The 16,139-nt window shown below is 45.3% G+C and overlaps 1 protein-coding gene across 4 annotated transcripts; it reads right to left on the reverse strand.

The window, feature by feature from the left end:
- On the reverse strand, positions 2,519–13,734 carry LOC110388145 (fibrinogen-like protein 1). Of its 4 annotated transcripts, none has more exons than XM_021377077.1 (10): positions 13,315–13,734; positions 11,682–11,734; positions 10,744–10,893; positions 10,192–10,273; positions 8,675–8,885; positions 8,006–8,165; positions 6,787–6,884; positions 6,620–6,708; positions 5,114–5,304; positions 2,519–4,108 (listed from the first exon to the last, which is right to left on the reverse strand). In XM_021377077.1, the coding sequence occupies exons 4-10, from the start codon at positions 10,261–10,263 to the stop codon at positions 3,919–3,921; spliced, it is 1,011 nt and encodes a 336-aa protein (XP_021232752.1). In that variant the 5' UTR covers positions 10,264–10,273; positions 10,744–10,893; positions 11,682–11,734; positions 13,315–13,734; the 3' UTR covers positions 2,519–3,918. The 4 variants fall into 4 exon arrangements, with proteins under 4 accessions (XP_021232752.1, XP_021232742.1, XP_021232732.1 ...); XM_021377067.1 differs by lacking the exon at positions 13,315–13,734 and adding an exon at positions 12,007–12,349; XM_021377057.1 differs by lacking the exon at positions 10,744–10,893 and having other exon boundaries at positions 13,315–13,732.

The raw sequence follows: 16,139 nt of genomic DNA on the forward strand, positions 1-16,139 counted from the left end.
GATGAAGTGCAGAAGTTACATTGGTGGGTTTGTTTTCATGCTTTAAAATCAGGAATCATAAATCAATGATTACACACTGCTGCAGGAATTCAGAGCTGGGTTGAAACCCCGACTGACAACAGAGACAGAGCTTGGGCCAGCGAGAATGACTCAGAGCGTTTGCTTGGCGTTTGTTGGAGCAGCCGCCTCTTCAGAGTCTGCAGGGACAAGGGGAGTGCTGCTGGGCACCCCAAGGAAAGGAAAGATGCTGGCAGCAGGGGATGGGATGAGAGAAGGTAGGTTCGGGCAGAGAACTGCCAGTATTCAAACAGCCCCCATATGCAGCCCGATTTGTACGGCAGGGCTTGCTGTGCTGGGAGGAGGCAGGATGTCAGCATTTGGCCGCCAGAGTTGGGCTCTGCAGCCGATGGAACATCTTCCAGCTGCTGCCTGAGCATGGGGTCTGAGTGTCAGGGTGCTGAGAGCCGCCTCTTCCCAGGGCTGCTCCAGCACTGTGACGTGTTCCCATCAACTGTCGGCTCAGCGTGCTGCTTAGAGCAGTTCAGAACATGTCCGCACTTGAGGACCAATTCAAAGCTAATCAGTGTAAGTGGTCTTTAAATTGACTTACATGAGCTGGAAACCAGATCTCTAAAGCAATTACCTTAGCTTACTTACCACCCCTGTGCTAAGGTAAACCTGGCTGTGCGAAGCGCATTTGCCCTGAAGCAGTGATCTGTCAGCTTCAGAGCTACAGCACTACAAGATGTATTTACAGCTTTGTAAGGCAGGAGACCCTGGAGAAATGGTTGATCAAATGTACTGCGCAAAAACATTCAGGAAGCCTTAATAAAACCTTCAGTGGGAGGTATTTGAGCTTGACAGTAGTCCTCAGATCAAACTAGTACTTGTCTAGTGCCGTTTGACGGTATTTATTAAGATTAAAAGGGTTCTGAAACACTCGATAGGGTTTGCTTTAGGTGCTGTGGGATCCTGCCCAAAGCCTTTTGACTCTTGTGTCTCCAAGAGGCTCACAGCACCAGAAGGGGCCAGCCCTGCTCTAAGCCAGTTACTGTGTTCATAGAATCACAGAACCATAGAATGGCTTGGGTTAGAAGGGATCTCAAGGATCATCAAGTTCCAACCCACCTGCCACAGGCAGGGCTGCCAGCCACTAGATCAAGTACTAGGTCAGGTTGTCCAGGGCCCCATCCAACCTGGCCTTAAAGCTTTTTGCAGCCTCTTCTCAACATCACACTGCCTCTGGTGACTGCAGTGCATGAGGTGGGCATCACAAATCTAAGGCAACAGTGAATGAGTCAGACTCCTTTCCATCCCAGGCTGACAGATCTTGACCCCGTTTTTTGTCTGAGAGAAAAAACAAAATATTGGTGCTGACTGAAGGCAGTCCAACTATAATGGCTCTGGATAATGTGCTCCTGAGGCTTTCCATCCCTCATGGCTGTTGGAGGATTGAACTGGGTAACAGCTGTCAGAGTAAGCCCTGTTGACTGCTGCTGCTTGGTAGTCTGACATCAGATGGGTTATTGGCTGCGCAGCGATCTGTCAAACTACTAGTGCTGGCCCTTTGGTGGCACAGCTGATTTCTAGCATGCAGAGTTGAGTTTCCCCAGTCTGCTCTTTACTCTGCATAACTAGCCCTGAAGAATGAAGGCTGAGCATCATACGCCTGCCAGGCGGCCTTAACAAAACCTAAATTTGTTCACATTTATCTGTGTCTTCTGTCTAAACGAAAATTGTCCTTGCTGCTCTCGGTACCACACCACTGGCCGCCTCATTATATCACATGCAAAGGGACTTGTTAGGTTCTCAACATACGGTTAAATCCTTGCACTGATTTTACCATTGTAAAATGCAGAAGGGATCGGTTGGGGAGTTAGAATCATAGAATCATAGAGTTAGATAGGTTGGAAAAGACCTACAAGATCACCTAGTCCAACCATCCACCTACCACCAATAACCCCAGAGTTGGAATAGATGACCTTTAAGGGTCCCTTCCAACTTAATTCTATGATTCCATGATTCCATAAAATGAAATAGTAAGTGCTAGTTGTTTGCAGCACTTTATTCACAAGGGCAAGCTCATAGCAGAGATACAGGTGCAGGTTTTTCCACATGCACACGCACCAATTCTGGGGAAGAGGGCAGTGATGTGGTCTCACTAGGCATGGACTTCAGGAGAACATATCTCTGGAACACTGGCCCATTGTACACTGGTGTTCACTTTTGCAATCATGGGGATGTCTAGAACAAGTGAGAACAGGATTTACCTCTTGAAAAAGCAGGGGAACCAGACCAAATTATATACTGACTACTTGTATGTCTCTGCATTGTCTCCAGGACAGCTTGAGACATAGAAATTAAATTTACTTTGCAGACCCCTCTAAACTACCCAGGACAGAAGGTGCCTAAGCACCAGAGATAACAAAAGAATGAATTTCCTGCGTTATGTGCTTTCTCAAGATTTTCATCCAAACTTCTCTTCAAATTCCTACTGCTTAAAAACAGATACAAAGTGTTAAGTCCTGCTCAGGTGGTTTTATTTCACACTTGTGTCTATGTAATACAAATTATAATGTGTATTGTTCTAAAGCAAATACATGAAAAATAACCTGTTTAAAAAAAATTGTAATTCAGAAAAAAATAGGCTCATCCTACAACACGGTAGTTAAATGATTTGCATCAAGTTGATATTACTATTCATTTTGACTTGTTATCAACAACTTGTGGAAAATAAATTTTCAGTATTCCATTTCTTTCAGTCACTTATGCTTTCATTTCACTCAGATGAGCCAATGAATGCAGTGTGCCTTGTGTTTCAATCACTTTCTGCATTCTGATTCCTCTTTGCTAAGGAAAATGTCTTAGAATAAGGGTGGTGAGGCACTGGCACAGGCTGCCCAGAGAGGTGGTGGATGCCCTGTCCCTGGAGACACCCAAGGTCAGGCTGGACGGGGCTCTGAGCACCTGATCGAGCTGTGGTGTCCCTGTTTGTTGCAGGGGAGTTGGACCAGATGGCCTTCAGTGGCCCCTTCCAACTCTAATTATTCTATGATTCGATGATTCTAAAGTGGTGTGGTAAATTACATGAGAAGATACAGATGGATCATGATTGCATTTTATGAACTCCCAAGGATATCTGTGCTAATCTTAAATTTAGTAAAATCTGCCTAATTTAAATCTGAGACTTAAATCTAGTTATCAGCACTGTTTCTGATTGCATTAGCATGCCACTGTATGCTATAGAAGTGGCTCTGCGGCATGAAACTGGAGGCAGTGAAAAGCAGCATCAACATTGTCCATGTTGTGGGGGCTTACTTTGAAGTAGCCTTACTTGGAAGTAGTCAGGATGGTTGCTAGCTGTTGGAGCATACCTATCTTCTGGTTTGGTTTTGCATTCTAGGCGTGTTCTGAAACTAAAGTGTGGCAATTGGTGACCATAGAGAGAGTTGCTTAAAAACATGCTGCTAATCCAAATCAAAACACTAATGAGGGCACACCAGTTGAAATCCAATTCCTTATCACCTCCTGGTTTCTGTTCTTATGTTCTTGTAACTCAGGCACTGACCACTACAATCAAGATGAGAAAGATCTAGCCCTTGAGGAGTACAGGTAGCTAAAAGAACGTGCTTGATCATTCAAGATCCAGAGAGCTTTTCTGAAACACTCTGCAATGAAGTCCCAAAAACTGCTGAAAAAGAAAGCTGTGGTTCTTTGTGACTGCGATCCATACATTTTCCATTAGATTGTTGGCTGGCTCTGCTCAAACAACTCACAACTTTCCCCTCATCTAGTAGAAACAGGTGCAACTACAGTTCCCACAGTGCAGTTTTGGCAGTTGGCAGCAGCAGAAGGCTGGCTATTAATTTACAAAATTATTTTCATCCTGTACTTTTTCAATTCTCAATGCAGCAGATTTCAGCTGCCCTGACCGTCCTCACCATCTCCACTCTCACTGTCAACAAAGAATGGAGACCTGATTTTCATGGCCGAGTATTTGAGCGAGTACCACATCCCGTGCCATGTAGACCAAACGATGCCATTGTCATGGGATCCGTTGTACCTTCCTGTTTTGTAGTATCGTCCATTGAGGTTTACAGCGTGGCACCTTGTAACAATGTAGGGGAGGGAAAAAGGAGATTATGTTTAGCCTGGGTGGATGTTGCATTATTACAACAAGGCACGACTTTCACACAACATACATTTGGAAATACCATGGATAGGGTTCACTGACAGGTTCAGACACTAGATATATCTATGATAAACTAGATATCTGATATCCTACTGCTACCAATGGAGAACTGGAGAACTTAATGCAGTCTGTGGAGCTGGGAGAAGTATGTGGGTCATCCTAAAGTACACACCTACCCTGGTCGGATAGCACAGCCTGTTGGCTGTTTTGAATGTACTGACCAGGGACACGATTCACTTCCCTGAACAGAGGTTTGTGGTAGACTTCAGCTCAAGATTAGGCAACTATGTATTAACACCTAAAAATGCCGATGTCTTTTAATCAGGTTGAATCTTGTCAGTGATGTACACTTTTGTAGCTCCACTGACTTCAATTTGTATGCAGTGGGGGCTTAGACTAAACAAAAGATTGGCTCATCTTGCTCTAAAGCACAGAAAAACTCCTGATGGTGGGATGTCTACGCTCCTGAGGCTGGTGAATCCTATCTGTTTTTTGGGGGCATACCCAAACAGAAAATATATCACCAGGAAGAGTAAGGGACAGCTTGTCCCCTTTACAAGTTTTATAAAAAAAATTGTGCACACTTCATCTTGCAGTGTCTATGACTATTTTCTTTCTTAGGATATAACCCAAGACACTTTCAAAGTATTTTCGGTCAGGCTCTTCTTCCAAGTCATTCCCCCTATATTTTGATTCTGGTCCATTTTCTTAAAACGAGTGCAGTTGACCTGCTTGGCTTCATAACAAAAGAAGCAGATTGTTTTCCTGTTGGTATGAACATGTCAGATTTAGCTGTGCGAGGTGGCATGTGCCAACAGCAACCTCCATCTGCTGCAAGGCAGGCAGGTCCTCTTGGCAGAACAGCCACTCACACCCTATTCATCCCTTCAAAGGCTGAGCAGAATCAACCGTTTTCCGTACCTGTTAAACCACCACCCACCACTGCTCTCCAGTGCGCAGTTGCCTGCCAGGAATCGATCGTGATCCATGTCAAATGTGGTGAACTGCATCCCTCTGTGAGAGGCTGACCACTGATCTTCGAAACTGCTCCCACCAGACAGAGCGTCACCAGCATTACCAGAGTAGGTGCCGAACCACAACCTGTAGTTATCCTGTAAAGGGATGTGAAACGTGTCTTTGATATCAGCTCTTATTTTTGAGATCAAATTTTCTCCATCCGTTGTGTCTCCTGTCAAAGAAGTGGTTGTTGAAGTCACAGATGACTTTTGGCCTCATGATTTACAGAATGTGAGAAAGGTCGAGGTGGAAAGGGACATTTGGAGACCATCTGGTTCACCCTGCCTGCTCAAGCAGGTTCCCTAGGGCATGGTACCCAGAGTTGTGACCAGACAGCTTTTGAATGTCTCCAGGTAAGGAGACCCCACAACCGCTCTGTCCAACCTGTGCCAGAGCTCTGTCACCCACACAGTAAGAAGTCTTTCCTCATGTTCAGATGGACCTTCCCACGTTTCAGTTTGTGCCCATTGCCTCTCATCCTATTGCTAGGCACCCCCATCCTCCTGGCACCCTCCCTCCAGGTATTTATACACATAGTTCCCCCCTGAGCCTCCTCTTCTCCAGGCTGAGCAGGCCCAGCTCCCTCAGCCTTGCCTCAGATGAGCAATGCTCCAGTCTCTTCATCATTTTAGTAGCCCTTCTATTACACTAGCACTGATACAAAGGGCTTCAGGTTTTATTGTTTTTCACGAATCATTGGATACACTACGCAGCAAGCTGGAAAGCTCTGCCTGGCTCATTGACTGCAACACCTGTTGCAGGAAACTGCCAAGCAGATACTTTCATAAATTGGTCGTGGTTCAACTAGAACAACTCCTGTAGCATTTTTTCTCCTCTAAGACCCAGTCATCTGGTTTTTAGCTGAAGGGACCTGTCCTCTTAGGAATTCTTGATAGAACTGTCTGACTGTGTACAGCTAACAGATCTGGGAAACATTTGATATGAGATGGATGATTATTTTTGTGGTATGGAGTTTTCCTGATAGCACATTCCACTTTTATTTATGGAAAAAAAAAAAAAGCAGTATGGTTATTTTCAAAATTTTCATAGGATAGCTCTAATTGCAATGGAACATACTGCATACATTTCTGGAGCAATGAAGGTGGGACTAGAACTGGTCCATGCAGGATGTTTGGGCTACTTACACACAGGTTTCAGAGATGCAGCCCCCACATCGAGCAGTTTGCTGTCTAAAGATAGAAAGCAAACATGAAAGTACAGTGATCTGCCTGTCTTTGGTCTTTCCGTGCCTGTAGCACTTAGTGCGGCAGTTACTTCTTCTCAAGATAGGAGCTTAAAACAGCACTGATGAGTCTTCACTGTTTTCCTTTAAAGCAGAGTAGGGGATTGATGCTGAAGGCTGACACTGTGTGGATAAAACAAGAAGTCATTGCTCTCTCCATTTCTTACCTGTTCATTGGTGAGCTGGAAGTTTTCATACACTGCATAACGTCTTTCCCCGTGCCAGTCCATCAGGTCAATCTTTAATGAGCTCTCTCCTAAGCACAAAGTGAACTCCTGTTAGATGAACTATCTCAGGCAAACTGGAAAAATCTGTGGAGGGACAATACTTGCACCTCTAGTGAGCAGGTCATAGATGTGGTCGTTGCCCAGCCAGTACTCATCATTCTTGCCCTGGAGTTTCCCAAATCCCAGTTTGTAATCATTCCATTTCCTGCAGTAGATACAAATATCAATTTCAGCATATGGGGATAACAAGTGTCTGTTTGTGACACTTACAGTCTAATATATACAACAGTCTTGGATGAATAAAGTGATATAGTGAAGAACCTGAAAATGAACAGAAGCTGCAAACAAAAGCTTCTGGATGAACCTGGAAGGAAAACATCTGGATCTGCTTTGTGTTCCCGTTCCACTTAAATCTATTTTTAATTCACTGACCACTCTCACTTCTGTTTCTTTGCAGTGTCGCTGTGGCAACTTGTCCTTTAAAGATACATACTTATTTTTCACCAGAATCCTCTGGCTTCATTGTTCTTAAGATAAATCTTATGCTATTACATTCTTCTCATCATGTCATTAACTTAAATCCTCCTGTTATTTCTGTGCTGTCTTTGATATTCACATATACTTCCTGTGTATTGATACTTCCAGTTTAATTAACTGTGTTTTTATTCCCTCTCTCACGTTGTTTGCAGGGTTTTTAATTCTGCCTGACCTACTTACTAGTCAATGATACTCTTTAGGATGTTTTTCACTGACATAAATTCACCTTTGCTAAGAGCTGAACCGCCATGGCTAGATAGCTACCCTATTCTGGGCAGGCTAGCTTAGAGCCAGTGGATGTAGCTTTACAATGGGTTGCTCTTGATTTAAGAGACACTAGACATGCCCTAAAACTCTGTGTGCTATAATCAATCTTCATGGAGACTTTTTGTTCCAGGTAAAAAACTCTTTATCATAAAGGTCGTCAAACACTGGAACAGGTTCAGGGGCATTTGGACAGTCCCTTTTATAATGCACTTTGACTCTTGGTTAGCCCTGAGGTGGTCAGGCAGTTGGATGATCTTTATAGGTCCCTTCCAACTGAATTGCTTCATACCAATATGCATGCACATACACCCTCAAATGCAGACAACCATGGAAAAGGCATTATCAATCCATCTTGAGAATGGCTTCCTGCTACCACTATATGCCCACACATTGCCCTAACGTGAAGAGTTACCACTGTTATTATCTTGCATATCCTGCTTCCCAATCCTTGGGTTTTGCCATCAGGTGGGCGCTCTGGGGGTCTCACTGAAGGCCCTGTTGATGGGACCACAAGGCACCTACCTGTTGAAATTCTCTTTGCCGTTACTCCGTCGCTGAATGACAGTCCACCCACCGCCATCAGACATGTCACAGTACACCAGGAAAGGCTCTTGGTCTGCCCTGGGCCTGACGCGGTAGTAGCCACTTTTGGTCTTCTTCCTATTATACACTGCAGAGCAATCTGGGCAGAATGGCATAAGTTTATTATGCTTATTATCAAAGCGACAGCAAGGGACAGCATGAATGTGTATCACCACACAGCAGATGTGATGAAGAGCTGAGGAGCAGGGGTGCTGGTTTCTTTCAGACAGGTTTCAGTGCCTGCATCCCATCTTTTCCTACAGCACATGTGTAAAGCAGGTCCGATGGAAAAGGCTGTGACATGCTTTTTCCTTTGCACCAGAGTCTCTGGGTGAAAACCCAGCTGCAGATAGCTGGCTAGTAGCTGGGTGGTGGCTGCCTAAAGCGGGGCCGGGTGAATCCAGCTCCAGGGAAGCCTCCTGGCACCAAGGCCACAGCCTGCCCTTCTCCTTCCATGTACCTAACTGCATGTTAAAACACAACCCACTTTAACATTTCAGCAGCTGAAGAGATTTTTAGCAGGAATAAAATATGATGCAAGGGACACTGCAGGAAGAACTAAACTTTTTTGCAAGCTGATATTTCCACATATACTCATGCAAAATGTACCTTGGTCATAGACTATCAAATTTCCACTGGTTGGGGGTAAAAGCACCTCATGCTGCATGCTCCTGTTGCCTGAGAAGAACCCACTTTTTGTCCTATGATAAGTGTTCTCCAGGATGTCCTTCAGCTGCAGTTCATATAAGTAAACCAAATCCTGAAGATGTTTTAACCTTTGTCTCAATTTATTGTTGTCTAGGAGGCAAATATCATTATCCTGTGGGGGAAAAAATAAAGATGAAAAGAAAGAAAGAACAAAAAGCACAATTCAGTCAGTGATAGGAACAGAGGGGCAGAGAGAATGAGTGTCTGTCTCATCTTGACCCTATCACATTGCTCTGCCTCTATGGATCAAGATGATTCGATGACAGTCCCTCTCTAAGACGCATGAGTCCCGCAGCATGGGATGTTGAGTTAAACCCAGTAAAAAGTGGTTTCTTGCAATGGTCTTTCCACTGAGCATTGATCTGAGCATTGCAGAGTATCATCAGATATGTAGAAAATTACTTTGGACAAAAGTCATTCAGCTCGTTTAAGGAAATCAAAGGGAGTTTTGCACGCTATGAAACTGCTCAGGGTAATAAGAGCAGAAAATCCTTGCTCTTGCACTGCAGCCAGGCCAAACCAGCAGGGTTACAGAAACAGCTTGTAAAACTGGAAGATAAAAGAGCTGAAAAGCAGTGAGCCTACTGGGATAAGTAGAGTAACTTCAGAGCTGCATTACTATAATCAAGACCAGAATCTGGCCCACACTGGCTGGGACTTTCAGCAACAACCCAGTCTGTGGCTGATGTTACTCCATTAGTTACATCAACAAAACAGAGCAAAATCTCTTCCAAGACAGCCAACCAAAGGTGTGCATAAGAATCAGCTGCTGGTTTTGCTCTGAGGAAGCTGGCTGGAGCAACACCAGAGCAGGCCCAGTTCTAGGCATAAGAGACACAAGCAGTTGTGCAGGACAGCAGCGTGCCAACATGTGGTTGCCCAACCGCCTGCTTCCTTTCCTCCACTTGTTTCTTTTCCCCCTCAGAGGAGTGTTGCCAGGTTGGAGCCACACAGGAACTTGCTGCAGACAGCTCTGGGCTCACCCCTGCCAAACTCTGTACCTCTTTGAGCTGGCCCAAGAGTGATTTGCTCATCAGATGAAAACAGATTGCTTCAGACTAAGTCTAGCCCTTCTTTCCCTGCTTTTTAAATTGCCATGAATAAAAAAGAAGACAGTTTTCCCTAAGGAAATGGAGTGGAGTGTTTCTCTACTGGCCATAAAATATTTTTTTTTTCTTGGAAGGCCTTTTTTGGTGTTGTTTTCAGTTCTTGGCAATGTCAGTTCAGCCATGTGGAGAGCTGCCCAGCCCCTAATGCTGTGAAACCCTTATCAGGGCAGCAGGAGTAACTTTCCCTTAGTTGTAAGCTCTTGCAGTCCCACGTCATCTGCAGGGGAGCACCTATCCCCATGTGACTAGAAATGGACCCACTGGCATAACACAGAGAAGCTGTACAGACACTGGCTGAGGGATACGCACCGAAAACCTGGGCGCAGGTGAGCCAAAGCTGACCAGAAGGAGCAGCAGCCACCAGGGCATCAACACACTCATCTCTTATCACCTGAAAAGAAGCATTGACAGACTGCTCTGTTTCTTTAGTTCCTCTCACAGCTTACCCCTTCTCCCTCGCGTCACAATCGCATTTATCTCCCCAATAAATGCTGCAGGATTGGATATCTTTTCACAAAAAGTGAGGCACTGGCACAGGCTGCTCAGGGAGAGTGGAGTCACCGTCCCTGGAGGTGTTCAAGAACCGTGTAGATGTGGCACTGAGGGGCATGGACAGTGGGCACGGTGGGAATGGGCTGCTGGTTGGACTAGGTGATCTTTGTGGTCTTTTCCAATCATAATGATTCTATGATTCTATTCTATTTGTTAAGGAGGTAACTTGAAGCCACAGGCAGGGCAAAATGGGAGAAAAGATGCATGCTAGGGAGAGGCTGAAACACCAGTGCAGTGTGCTGACATGGAGACCGAGGCTGCCCGCTCTCTCTAGTGCTCATGTACATGGGAAGTTACTCAGCATCTCACCTGAGTGCTCCTTGTCAGAATAGTTGGTCAAAATCACATAGCCTCTATGCAGTCCTTACTCCCCAAAGTTAGCAGGAATTTTGCCTCCTGGTTCAGTGAGCATACATGTTGCCCTTCTGCGGTCCACAGAGCTGTCTGTCAGTACGGGAGCTGCAGAGTGGGCACAGAGTGGGCATGGGATGGTTTTGTTTAGATTTCAGTGGGGAAGTGGAAAAAAAGCCTCTTCTGCTGTTCTGTCCCAGCACACAGACAGGGCTTCAGGCTGAGGCTCAGCTAGAAAAAGACTCTTAAACAACCACCACTGGGAACATGCAGCTGAGTGCAAGTGAACAGTACAGATTGTTCGCAGTGCGCCTGCTTAAAAAAAAAAAAAAAAAAAAAAGTAAAAGAATTTAAAAAAAAACCTGAAAAATGGGATAAAACAACTCCCCCGCTTCACATCTGGAAGTGCTGCAGAAACTTGGCTCCCCAGATCCACACTCCCAGGGCTTGCTTTGCTTCAGCTGCAACCCTAGGAGCATCGCTGCAGCAGCCGCATATAGAGCTAGCAAAGCTGCTGCGACAGGGGAGCTGCCTGAAAGCCAGGGCCAAAGCAAACCAGGAGAACTGCCCTGTGGAAGTCACTGATGAAAGATGCGCAGGTGTGAGCTCTGGCACATGGCACTTTTTCAGATGATAGAGAGAAGAATTCAGTGTTATAGAACAGTTCCCCCTGAGCCCAGGACTGCTGGCACTTCTTCTTCCCGCTGCCCTGCAGCATGCTGCTATTCTGGCGCTGAGGTCAGGATCAGGCCCAGTGCAGAGAATGTGGGTGGAGGCAAAAAACTAACAGGAAGGATGGATTGGAGCAGTGAGTTCTGAAATTAGATAGTGAAGACTGGAGGGGAAAAAAAGCGGCTTTGTCTATGCCTCTATCAACATATATTAAATCCACATACCTGCAATTTCCTTCAGACCTCCTCCCGATAAGAATATCTCCCTTGAAAGTCAACTGCAAAATAAAGTGATCATAATCCTGGCTTTCTTTCTGGAGGCTGAGTAGATTTTCCTTTCCAGATGGCCCACATCAAGGGCTCAGAAGAACATTTCACCGCAACAGGCAGCTTCACACAAAACACACGCAGTTTTACCCAAACCCTGATGTGTCTGTTGTTACCCAATACTCATCCTGCTGCCTCGCAGTTAGAATAAGGAACAGTTACATTGCTGTCAGTGGTGCTCTCCAAATGAGAGTGACTCTGCTGGTTGCACACCATTACCCACCTTATCTGACCGTGGAGCTCAACCAAGACTGACTTGTTGAAGTGTTTATATGAATCACTCAGACTAACTCTCCCCGTGGGAGTTTTATCTCATATTTAATACGGCCGGGCTCATTTCAGTGAGCCCTCCAAGGTGGAATGAATGCAGCTTTTGTGTTCGCTGTTTCTTTTGCCGTTTGATCTGGTAAAGTAAAAAATTCTGGTAACGTAAAAAGCGCACTGCAGCTGTAATGCCAAAAGAGCTGCAAATTTGAACCAAGAAGTGAACGCAGCGGTGTTAAGCAAGATTTGCTATTCAGCTGAAATCTCAGAGGGTTTGCAGTTGTGTAACTCCTCAGAGCTGGATGATTAGATTTGCTAGTTAACACAAACAAGGACATTTGTGGAAGAGAAGAAAAAGCAAACAAATAGATGAGTGCATCCAGTTGCATTACGGCCAAGGAATTACAGCTTATTTTAAATGCAATAGCAGGCATGCTCCATTTTACAGGGCTGAGGTCAGAGGAGGGGCTGTGGGGCCAAAAGACAAGGCATATAAATAAGCCCATCATAAACTTCAGTACTATCTTCCACTAAAGCAGGACTTTACAGCTCTTGCAAAGTACAGCAATGATGTTTATTTCTTAAAAATTCAATTTGTCTCCTTCATCAGGAACTGCTGACCCATCTCGCTGCCGAAGGATTATGTAAGCAGTGCTTTTCTCACCGCTTATTCACTACTCTTGTTTTTGAGGCTGTTTTGGAAGCCCCTGAGCACATGGGGTCTGTGTGCTGTTCCCCGGGGCCGTGTCATTCAGCTCTTCTCATAATTTCATCCACGTTGTCTCTTTCTCAGCCTGAGGAAGCCAGACAGTGCTTGAGATGACACGCACCAAATTACGCTCTTGCCTACTTGGCCAACATACATATTCCCTCGACCCATGCACATATCCTGATCCTGGGTGTTAGGTGCATGATGGGCTCCAGTCAGCAGCAGCAGCAGCACTGGAGCAGCATGGACAGCCATGGCTGTCTGCAGAGCCCTGTGGGGGATATCAGGCCCCTCAGCTCCAACTCCTATTGGTCCCTGGGTAGGATGGGGCAGTGGGGCTGCAGACCTGGTGGGGGAATAACTCCTGCATATATGTTAACTGACTGCCACTTTGTCGGAGCAGAACTCAAAGTCCAGCCCTGCTTCAGGGGCCCCCAAATGCCTCTCAGAACCCAGAGGCCTGGAGTGCTCGTGTTCTGTTCAGGGCTCCAGTGGTGATAGCCTCGACAGTGTCTGCACGTGAAAATCCCAGTCAGCTGGAACATGTTCCTTGCATACCTGTTTCATGATGAATTTATTTGCCCAGGCTGGAAGAAGAGTTAGGAATTCCTGAAGTACTGGAGAGGGGTTGCCACGAGGCTGAGTTCCCATGAGGCGGCTCGAGCAGGGGTGTATGTTCCTATACTGCTTCACCAGCCCTGAGGTAAAACAACCAAGTCATGGTAAAGAATGCGGACAGTGTGAGCAATAATGTGTCCTAACGGATGTTGAAGTCTCTAGGCAATGGGACTGTACGTGCCTTTTTTCTTTTTTTTTTTTTTTGGTCTGGAATACACGTGCTTCACACACAAACTGCAGTGCAAATTCCTGTTTCGTTACTTGGAAGGAGATCAAGTTCCCTCTTCATAAGACACTCAGTGATCTTGTCAGCAAATAATAACCATTTCATTAACTAAAAACTTCCCCACCCTGCCTTCTTCTCCCCTGCTTCCAGCAAAAGTACATAGGTGCTGAATAACAGTCATAAAAAACCTACTATTCATACATTAAATGCACAGCCAGCACAGCAAGAATGCAAAGCAGCGGATAAAAGTGAGTCAACAGAGGGGCTCTGGAACAGCTCTGGATACTCCTGCAGCTGTGGTTTGCTGGGCTCCCCCAGAGTTGCTCAGGATGAAGACACAAAGATGACATCCAAAGGACATTCACCTCTCCCCTAGGCATTAATAGAACATCATTGCAGCTGGAAGACAGAGGTGGCATCTCCAAACTCTCAGGACAAGTTTTTCTCCCAAGCTAGTTCCTCACTGTTTGTTTGTTCTTAAAGCGCTAAGGAAGAAATGAGCCAGCTGCTCCAAGACTTCAAAGGAGTTACAGACTTGAGGTTTTCACAGCAAGAGTCTGGCTACCTACCCGTACCCTAGGAAAATTCAGAGTAGTCCAGAGCCAGCTCCAAGCAAAACAGCTCATTTGCGCTGAACCCAGGTGCTTTGTGCATTTGCCATTATTTTTGTGCCTCTCCATCACATCCCACCTTCCACAAACATCTTGCTCGCTGGAAGAGATGACAGACCAGCTTTCTTTGTAGGCACTGCAGGTGTGGAGGCACCAGCGGCCTGCAGGCTCTCAACGAGCCAGCTGCTATGCATCTCCTGGAGGAATGTGTGCTGCTAGGATTTTTTTTTTTGAACGAAGTTAATTTATGAGGTCTGACATATATATATATTTTTAAATCTAACAATAAAGGGTTTCAACAAGAGTACAATAAATGTAAAATATCGGGATGACATCAGTCACCGTAGTTTCAATCTATGAAATAACCGAAACCAGCGCATACGTATTAAGAGTTTGTGGTTTGTTAGCAAGGAATAACCACAGAGAAGGAATAACGGTGGCAGACCTCGAAACATGCCAGATCTGAATGTTCTGATAATGTTCAAAGAGCAAAGACATAATTCGGTCTCAGAAGTCTACATGCACCCTATGAGTATCTAATGGGTTGATACAACAAACATGATTAGTTCCTAAGCTCCTGAGGGCAAGCACAGGTCTGAGCCCATCTCATTTACATCAGGAATAGCTATACAAAAGCGAATTAGTCACAAGGCCAGAGGGAGCATGTGGATAATCTGTGTGATCTTCTACCTACCTCAGGTCAGAGAACTCCCCTGACCTAATTAATTCCCATTGGAACGGAAGCATCTCTTTGAGAAAAAAGATATTTTGTTGTAAAACATTCGGTGTTGAACAACAAACCACAGACCTTCACATGGTCTTTCACTGCTTAATTACTCCCATTGTTAATTATTATTATTATTATTATTTGCCTTGAGTCAGAATCTGCCGAGGCCCATCCTCCAGCCTTTTATTCTCATGCCTTACTCTGCGAGCCCTCTTCTGCCAAATTTGTTTTCCTCTGCTTAAGGCCAAGTAACTATGAGCTGCGTGCCTGCCTCCAATTGGGAAAAGCAAGAGCAAGTTCTGCTCCTGGGCTGATTCCATTCGGAGTTGCTTAATGCAGAACACATACACAAAGCTGCGAAGAGCTTTGGCTGGTGTATGGTGGACTCGGGGCTTACTGAGTCTGCCTCCTCTGCCTGCATTTGGGTTCCTGATCTGCCCCATAAGGAGCAGGCATAGAAGGCCAGAACAGCCCAGGGCATGCACAGAAGCAGAACAGCAGGCTCTGAGGACCTCTGCAGTCCAACAGCAAAGTGCCCAAATCAGCTTAACTTCCTGCAGGATTAGGCAGCTACTGAACAAGGATCTTTTCAGATCAAAATGTTGATGCTCAGAGTCTGCCTCCATCCCCTTTTGGTTGCTTAGATGTTTTTCTAGATCTAGCCTTACCAAGTGTAATTATGTCATCCCTTTTAAAAGTTGCTTTGAGATCTTTCTAAGAGCTTTGAGCTCTTAGACTCGGGTGTGATGAGCTACACTTTAGCTTTTTGCTCACATCATGGTTCTTCTTTTTCTTTTTAGAGTTGTGGCTATCAGGACAAGAGAACTGAGAGAACACAGGAGCCAAGTAGCTCAAGCAATGCTCTCAGCCTCACATCTTTCCTGTTTGTGGATCTAAGAATCTTGTTATGCATTTTGCCACAGAGACATATGGAAAGATCACCTGTAGCTGATTACTCCCTACTGCTACTCCAGGTTTTTTCAGTTACTTGTTTTCACAGCCACTTGGTGCTCTAAGTCTGATCTGCCTTGGTCTTAATCACTGTAGTCAGGATGACTGCGATTTGCAGCACAGGAGAAGTTAATCAAGAAATGCCCATGAGCTTTATGACACATGCACACATCCCTCATTCAAGTGGCTAATGTCTCTCAGTGACAGTGAGACCGTAAGATGACCAAGGATTTTTTTGAAAGATGTTGCA

The sequence above is a fragment of the Numida meleagris genome, chromosome 1, assembly GCF_002078875.1.
Source record: "Numida meleagris isolate 19003 breed g44 Domestic line chromosome 1, NumMel1.0, whole genome shotgun sequence".
Lineage (NCBI taxonomy): Eukaryota > Metazoa > Chordata > Aves > Galliformes > Numididae > Numida > Numida meleagris.

What these genes read in the sequence shown, in the direction of transcription:
- LOC110388145 (XM_021377077.1), bottom strand. Translation starts at nt 10,263, where the DNA reads ATGAGTGTGTTGATGCCCTGGTGGCTGCTGCTCCTTCTGGTCAGCTTT. An exon ending in CACCTGCGCCCAGGTTTTCG is followed by an intron (nt 8,886 to 10,191) that starts GTGCGTATCCCT and finishes TTTCCCCCACAG; the next exon opens with GATAATGATATTTGCCTCCT. An exon ending in GGCAAAGAGAATTTCAACAG is followed by an intron (nt 6,885 to 8,005) that starts GTAGGTGCCTTG and finishes TATCTACTGCAG; the next exon opens with GAAATGGAATGATTACAAAC.